This window comes from Poecile atricapillus, chromosome 3 (genome assembly GCF_030490865.1).
Source record: "Poecile atricapillus isolate bPoeAtr1 chromosome 3, bPoeAtr1.hap1, whole genome shotgun sequence".
NCBI classification, from domain to species: domain Eukaryota; kingdom Metazoa; phylum Chordata; class Aves; order Passeriformes; family Paridae; genus Poecile; species Poecile atricapillus.
Genome location: NC_081251.1, coordinates 11201663 through 11210619, shown reverse-complemented (window position 1 = coordinate 11210619; position 8957 = coordinate 11201663). Strand labels below are relative to the sequence as shown.

At 43.5% G+C, this 8957-nt stretch overlaps 1 protein-coding gene across 1 annotated transcript; it reads right to left on the bottom strand.

The window, feature by feature from the left end:
* Positions 1-383: 383 nt before the first annotated feature.
* On the bottom strand, positions 384-5506 carry RDH14 (retinol dehydrogenase 14). Its single transcript, XM_058835689.1, has 2 exons — positions 5119-5506; positions 384-1889 (listed from the first exon to the last, which is right to left on the bottom strand). Exons 1-2 carry the CDS (start codon positions 5464-5466, stop codon positions 1272-1274), a joined length of 966 nt encoding a protein of 321 aa, XP_058691672.1. The 5' UTR covers positions 5467-5506; the 3' UTR covers positions 384-1271.
* Positions 5507-8957: the final 3451 nt, after the last annotated feature.

Here is an 8957-nt window from a genome sequence, read left to right as displayed (position 1 = left end):
TTTATAACTACATAACTAACAGATACATAATTTATTATTGATTCCCTCTCTCAGTAATATTAAAAGATCACTCTAAATCATTCTTCCATATTTATACTATATATCTTAACTACTAGCACTTTTCAATAATGTAGACCAAAAAGGTATAAATGTCAATATGAAATCATAAGTAATAGGAATTAAAAAAAAAACCCAAAACAACAAAAGAACAGTAGACTCATGCAATACTCATGTATTTCACTGGATTTTATTTCTACCAACCCCACACCACAGGCTCCCTAAACCAACACATGGGTTCATGTGCTTTGAAACAAGGCTACTCTATCAAGGCTGCTGGTTTCTGATATATCTCCCACAATAAAAGAATGAATGGTATGTCTTCTTTTCAAAAGATTTTATTAAAGAATATTCAGTCAGCTGTATGAGACATTTATGGAACCTCGTTACTGAGTTAAAGTGCCATCAGTCAAGCCAAACACACTGAGAAGCTTATTCTCTTCGGTCTAATTTGCATGAGGTCTTACACAGTTCATGCCATGCAAAGTCCTATCAAGACCATTATACATTTTGCAACTACCCCTTTAATGAAACCCAAGGTTTCAAGAAACAGCAATTCAACACACATGAAAATAAAAATACAACTTGCACAACCAAGTATACTTACAAGCTGAATAGCAGCAACATCACTAAAAATAGCTGACTTTGTGCTTCACAGCAAAACTGCGCACGGCTCAACGATTTTGTTCACTGAACCATGGGGCTGACAAGCCTTTGAAAGGCACTCGGAGGCCTCAACAATTACAGTGCAAGATATCAGGAAAACTCTTTATTCTATTTGTCATTATGATGGCTTAAAAAAAAAAAAAAGATGACTATTATTAAGACTTATTTTCAAATAATTTTTTACACAAGTGTTTCACCATCAGCACCCTGCATTGTCCAGCCAGACATGTAATGACAAATGTGAGTATATATTGCAAAACACATTTCTGCTTAATTTTTATTTGTTAAACACAAGTTTCTAAGCAGATTTAACCACCAGAAATTATCTTCACACCCACAAATTTTATTTCAGATTTTTTCTGAATGCCTGTGTCTATTGAAGATTGTCTTTCATTTCAAAACAGAGTTCCAACATAAATCACTCTCTTATTTCGTACTTACTGAACAAAATACACTGTATTCCCACAGCATTTAAAGTGAGAATTTCACTGTTGTGAAAATGCACTGCATAGCTATCTGCATTCTTTTTTGCAGACAACCCCTGGCACTTACTTCAGTAAACCAACCATCACTTCACTGATATCCCACAGTTTTCTTGCAACCAAGTCATCCATGGCTTTGGGCAGTAGTTCTTCCTCTTTACAGTCTCCAAAATACTTTCCTGACACACCCTCGACGTCAGGAGAAGAGGCCAAATAAATAGATGTCTGGGCTCCTTCCAGAGGCGTTTTGAAGAAAGCCCATGACACTAAGTTGAATAGAGGTTTGGCCAGCAAAGGAATATTCACATGTCTGCCTAGATTTGTTCTGACAATCCCAGGATGAAGGGAGTTGACGGTGACTCCTGTCCCTTCCAACCGACGGGCCAGCTCCCTGGCAAATAATATGTTAGCCAGTTTACTTCGGCTGTAACAAAAGCTTTTATTGTAGCTTATTTCACTGTTCAAGTCTTCAAAGTTGATCTCTCCATATTTGTAAAGCTTTGAGGACACTACAACAATCCTGCTTGGGGCAGAATTTTTGAGGAGGCCCAGAAGAAGGTTGGTGAGCAAGAAGTGGCCCAAGTGGTTTACACCAAATTGCATCTCAAAACCATCCTCTGTCTTCATGTATGGACACTGGAATATCCCTGCATTATTTATCAGAACATCCAGCCTTGACTCTTCCTTTAAAGAGGAAAGAAAAAAAAATAATTCAGTTTTAGAACTCCCATATAAAACATTATTATTCTTCAATTTCTCATTAGGCATTGTTAAAAAATAATTGAGTTTCTAGTTTTCTGAACTGTAACTTTCTGACATTCTCTTAAAGCATTGCTGGAAAAAACCCCACCTTTAAGTTGAACTACGACTACTACCACTAAACTGTGCACTTGACCCCAGCAGGATGCAAGTACCTGAGAGCAGGTCTGTATCAACTTCTAAAGCAGGCAAAGAACACAACCATCAGCTTCTCCAAGTGCAGCTTTTTCTACAGCAATTCAGTGATAAATTACCTTTGTCATGCTTTTTTTTCCTCTTTAAAAGTAACCCATCTTTTGCACTGCAAGAGGACACACATTAATTTACGGCAAATCTCTGCTGTAGCAGAGGGATCTAGTGCAAAAGACTTGCAAGCATGGAACACAAGGTGTTAGCACAAGGAATTATCCTCAGGGCTGGAGAGGAACCATTACACTGCAAACCCATCATCTCACTGGGATAGTATTAAAAACTCTGACAAGTAATGTTTTCATTATTTTAAACTTGTCTTACTTTAAAACCAGTACACATCACTCTGCTGATGGGTGAGAACTACGGAGCAGGACTCACAGAAAAAGAACACTCACATTTCACATAGTGTGAGGCCAATAGGTCTACTCAGGAACTAAGGAACAGAGGCTCTATGAGGTGCTCGGCACATGAAATTTGATGGATCAGTTCTCTGGCTCAGGTTCATAAAAACCAGACTCAAGGATGTATGTTACACTCTCCAGGATCAGAAAATATAAGTAATTAACAGAGAGGTGGCATTGGTAATTTAGATATATGCATCGTGCACTTCATGCTCCAGAATCCACTCAAAAATTAAGTGCTCCACAATTTAACCAAAATTGTAATTTTTTTAAAAAAACTCACCAAATTAAAATAAGCTCCGAATTCAACACTCTTACCAACCTCTGACAAAAAACTGTGAAAGCACAATTTATGCTTGCATGAATCGGAGGCAAAGGTATTCATTTTCTCTAAAAGCACTGGGAGTTTTCTTTGCTTTTAATTCTTTAAACACAGAGCAGGAACTGGAAGACCAGCCGAGACAATCTTGGACCATTTTGATGATAAAAATAGAGAACCTCATAAATGAATTCTGCACCATTTCTCTTTTAATTCACTACCATTAGCAGCAAAGATACAAAGAGCAAACCCCAAATTTACACTTGGCATTCAGTTAAAGGTGCTGGCATCCGATCACTCAAAACTTCAAGTACTTCAATCTCAGACTGATTTCTGTGGAACTTGTGGCTGCTCAGTGTTTCATATAATTGGGTCCCAAAGGCATGATCCAAAGAGCATCAAACTCACTTCTCCTCTTCATCCAAAGGGATACAATGCTCAGTCACTATCACTATATCAGGACAGCAGTCAAGAGTCCTGACTGCAGATCTGCTCACTAAAGTGATCCTTCTTTCTTCTTTAGAGAAAAACATCTGACTGGAGGATTTATTTTGCAACACTTAACATTTCAAAAAGCAAGACCTCCACATGTGCTATTCTGTGAAATTCCTACATGTAATAACCAAGCGATGGGATCAATGCCAAGCAGGCAGCTACTACAACCAAGTGCAGAAGAGGGCACAAAACATTGCTTTGATGGGCAGTGCTATTTCTTGCAGCCTCTAAGCTCACTTTCACATTCCATTTTCCCAAGGAAACCTCCAACATCTCAGTCTTTTATTTTTTTTTCCAGTGACACCAAGGAGTGAGAGATATAATCACTTTCAGTCATGCAAAGTAAAGCTCCCACAAATAAGGCTAAGCAGTGGGAATGCACTGTCTCCCCATCATGCCAATGTTTACATCTTCTTTATGCCAAACAAAAAAACACAAGAAACCCCAAACAAATCCCAAAATCATAGCTCCAAAAAGGACTCACAGATAGGAAGGTAAATAGCATAAACTTGAGTGGAAAATCTCTTGAAAGTATTCTTGAGCTTGCACCCCTCATCATTCAGGTGCGTTCAAGTGATAATGCAGGCATCAGCAATTCTCTGAAGATAGCACTCTCTTTTCCTTTATCTATTTCTCACTTAAGAGCCACTCTAATACTTTGTACTATAAAACATATAATTCTTCGAAGTTAAACAATATGTCTCTTATTTTTTTTTTTCTTTTGGTATGTGCTTATTACACAAATTTTATATCCTTTCATGTATGCAGGCTTTCCCGCAACATTGAAACAAGAGATTCGTATACATATATATATATATATAGACTACAAAGTGTCCCACTAGAGAACTTAAAACTTGACACTTTTAGAAAAGCAGTTTGAAAATTAATGCAATATAGTCCCTGTTTTATTCCCCTCTTACAACAGGGTCTGAAGATCTTTTAAGTACAAGCACATCTCTGAGCAGCAGCAGAACTTATTAAACCCGGCTTCCCATGACTTCATGTCTCGTGACTTGAGTAGCTAGATGTGGTGAGATCAAAGTCCCAAAAGATGCTTTCTGTGGGAATGAAATAATGCCTCCAACAGTGTTTCCCTCTGCTCCACAGATCTAGTCGCATTTCTGTCAGGCAAAGCAACCAAAAATCCCCGTTCTACTTACACTCAGGTTTTCAGGGAATCTGCAAAAATTTATATATCCAAAAATGTCTATTGACTAGATTCTGCTAGTGGTGGGTGAGAGATTTAAATCCTTGGGGGATTGCAGCCTAAGGAGGTAGCAGAAGGATGTCTGGAGCATGTCAGCAGTGCACCTGTCAACTTTTATTTTTCTGGTGGCAAAGCTGAGCTGTAACACTAATTTAAACCAACAAAGGTTAAGCTAGTTAAACCAGTGAGAAAGGAAGAAATATAATTTATCTCATACAGAAACAACAATTTTCTCCCCAGAACAGAAAACATCCAGTATATTTTTAAAACAAAATAGACCTAGCACGAAGTTCATGCTTCCAGGAGCTAATTCACAGCCAATTTGCTTACACCCTCCTCCCAAACCCTGCGGTGACCTCAGCGGCTTCCCCAGCCCCCCGAGCGCGCCGCTGGCAGGGGGAACAGCCTCGCCCAACCCACACGGAAAGCCGGGCACCAACACGGAGCACGGAGCCGCCGCCAGCACCGCCCAGCCCGTGCCCGCCGCGGCCCCTCGGCGCCCGGGGCAGCGCGGCGCGGTGACCGCGGGCCCGCCCGTACCTGCAGGACGCGGTGGCAGAAGGCGCGCACGGAGCGGAGCGAAGCCAGGTCCAGCTCGCGGACCACCAGCTCGCCAGCGCCGTCCGCCCGCTCGCCCACCTCGGCCCGGATCTCGCGGGCCGCCCGCTCGGCCCGCGCCCGGTCGCGGCAGCCCATGATGACGCGGGCCCGCATCCGCAGCAGCTCGGCCGCCGCCGCCCGGCCCAGCCCGCTGTTGGCGCCGGTGATGATGACGGTCTTGCCCCGCATGGAGCCCCCACGGCCGGGCCGCGCCGCGCCCCGCAGCCAGCGCCAGGCGGCCACCAGCAGCCCCGCGCCCAGCACCAGCGCCGGCAGCGCCGCGGCCATGCTGGGCCTGGCCGGGCCGCGCGGGGCCTGCTGGGGCTTGTGGTCCCTGAGCGGCTCGGGAGCCTGCGCGCTGCCCTCGGGCCGGGCGGTGGCGGGGGCCCGCGGCACGGCGCTGAACGGACGGGACGGGGCGGGGCTGCGACACCTGAGGGCTCTGCTGCCCTTTGCGGGACGGGCACAGCCTGCGGAGTTCCCCGGAGAGAAACCTGGTGGGGCTCGGTGGGGCCAAGTGTAGGGTGCTGCATCTGGTGGGGAATAACCCCAAGTACCTGCACAGCTTGGGGCCTGATTTAACCTCTTTAGTTGTTGGCCCTGAAGCTCTTGGGCAACCCCTCAGCTCTGCCCAATTTGTTTTGAATCCTTAGCCCAAAATCTGTTACCAGCCATCGACTCCATGTCATGTTTGCAGGCATTGTTACTAATCCCAGACCCTGGTGATCCCAAGCGGGGCAGCATGAACCCATTTAGAGAGTAAGGAATGGCCACTGCAGTTCCCCCACTCAAAAATGTTTTCACCCTAACCATGGAAGAGTCTAGTAGGAATGTACAGAGAGAAAATTAAAAGGTAACCAAATTTTGATCAAGAGCAATGTAAGTTAAAAAAAAAAGAAGGAAAAAAAAAAAGTGTTTAACAACAGCAAAAAAAAAACAACCCCACAATACTGGAGTTCAGTGCAGATTTAGAGATAAGATAGAGTCAAAGAGGACAGAAGAACACAGATTAAGAGAAGTTTGTGATGAGGACCTAGGGACCAGCATGCAGTGGAATAGAGCACAGGGAGACAATATTCTCTGGGGGAGACAAGAAACGAGCTTGACTTGGCTGCTAAGGACCATGTTTGTCCTGAGTCAAGACCTGGCACGTTTGAGGAAATGACTAAGAAACCCAAGAGGAAACCCATGAGCCTTTAATCAGGTTTCTTGTGGCTTGTCTGGACATGACAACTGTTTGCAATAGCAAGCTCCCAAGAACAGGTTGGTGCTACCTGTGGGCTATTAATGGCTGCAGTCCATTCTGAGGCTGACCTCAGCTCATGTCACCGCAGCAGAAACAGCAGATTCTTCTGGAAGTACCCTTACCATGTCTTTTTTGACTGTCTCTCGCACTTCTCAGGCAGTTTAAGGGCTGTATAAGCACATCTAAACACTCTGGGTTTTTTGGCAGACGTCTTCTCTCTTTGTCTTCACCACAGAAAACACTCTTCTTCTCTGCCCTTCACTCCATTGTGAGCCTCATGGTTACACCAAAGGCTGTTTTAGCCAGGCCACACCATTGCATCTGCATATGAAACACAGATTTGGACATCCTTAACATGGCGTAAGAGCCATATTGGGATGTTCTTCCATACGCTCTTCTGGTAGTAAATCATGTACAGGGAGGTGTTACAGCCACGCCCAGTCAAGGACCATGAGGAAGGAAGAGTAGTTGCCTATGAGATGTCAAAATAGGAGAACTTGGAAACGCTCTGTTACAGGAACAGATTAATTCTGTAGGAAATCCTTGAGGGAGCTAAAGAATCTGCTGTTCATCACCTGGCTGTGAGGACTCTGGCAGTTATCTCTGATGTCCCTACTTAGAAGGCTGCAGATGTGTTGGGGAGGCTGCATGTGTTTGTCATGTCAGTCCAGCCTTCAGTGCAAGGAGCATTGTGTTCAGGAGATCATGGTGATCAGAGACATTCCCATTTGTCTTACTGTCTTTCATGGATTCTTTTGCAGTGCAGGAACCTGGAAGCTAAGGGAACAAGAACTGGGTTTCCCTGACAGAGTTCTGTTTCCACACAGAATTCATCTGTTTTATTATTAATCCTCCTCCAGATTTTGTCTAGGATGACAGTTTCTTTTTTATGAGTCCGTCTTCCAGTGTTGTAGACAGGCTGATAAAGGACAGTTTTCTCTATTCCCCTACTGAAAAAATATTTCTATTCTTTTAACTGTGACTGGCTTAGGGTTACGAGGTCATAAACTCATAGTAGCCTGATAAGCGTGAGAAGCAAGACATTTTTTGTTGAGTTTTGTGGTTATTGTTTGCTTGTTTGTTTTGTTTTGTGGACTGGAATGCTATTAAGAGACAATTCTCTTCTATGTCTGCAAAAATAGAAAACACTTTCCCTCAGCTCCCACCCCACTTCATAGAATTTTCTTGAAAAAGATTATTTCGGTCCACTAGCCAAGCTGTGCCTTGGAGCAGAAGAAAATAATTTTAACAGGCAGAGGCTGCTTGGCAAGCCTAATTCTCCCCAAACATCCAGATTCATCTGGAAGGTACTTGCATGAACTAGTCAGGCTCTACTCCCCCACCATGCTGCCAGCTGGATATGCAGACAAGCAGCCATCGAGCCTGGGACAGTAGCCTGACAATTAAAAGACAGCGTCTGATCTGAAACATGGAAGGTCATTTCGTTCAACTAATTTAGGAAAAGTGATTGTGGGCCTTAACATCAGCTTCTGAACTTTAATGTCAATTTGAATTCTGTGTCTAAGAATGTAAATTCTGCTATGTAAATTTGTGAACTCTTTTCACACATGCCTTAGTGCTGTCAGGAGGACACTGCAAGAGGTAGTCCCCTAGTACCGTGTGTGCACAGATCAAAAAAAGACTTGGAAGCTCTGGTGTTCTGGCCAGTAGGCTTCATTCTTGCTGTAGGTGGATGGTTCATTGGAAATAAAGGTAAACATAGTAAACCACATGACTCAGCTTCTAATTTATTCACTGATTTGCATGCTTACCCTGTCAGGTATGAGACTCACCTCTACACTCCTATAGAGATTAAGGATCCCATTAACCTTTTCATTACCAAGATGTAGTTGTTCAGTTAGAGTCAAATGCTGGTTTTATTTCCTGCACCCAACATCTACAGCTCTAATAATGCATGGATGAAGAACAGCTGATCCATGTTCTGCTTCAAAAAGGCAGGACTGGTCTTTCTGAAATTTGTAGCCATGCTTTTGTGGTAAAGGTACACACACAATTTATATTCCACAGCTAAGAAATACTTTTGAATTCCTTGTGGACTCTGAGCTCTCACATAAAAACATCTGCTAATAACATTTTTCATAATCTCCATTTGGTGAGGTAACTCTATCCCATCCTGGCAGACAATGACCAGGCCTCAGTTAATTCATGTCTTCCTCACCTCCTGGCTGGGCTGGGAAATGTGATACGTTTTGGGCACCAAGCCTTTAGCACATATGAAGCTCCAAGTACATCAGAAATCTGCAGTGCATCCCATCAACATCACATACTGGTGTGAACACTTGAAAACCTTTCCAACAGTCTCTATTCGTATTTCATGCAGGATCAAGGCTTTTGCCTTTGCTTCCAAAGAACTTTGTGGCTTGGACCCAGAACATTAAAATGATTGCCTGTGTTCCTGGGAGGGAAACCATAATTGATGCAGAGGAGCTTTCTGCAATAACAGGACAGTTCATCTGGACAGAGACCAAACTTTCAGAGGCTCATGTGAGATTCTGGGCCAAATTCACCCAGG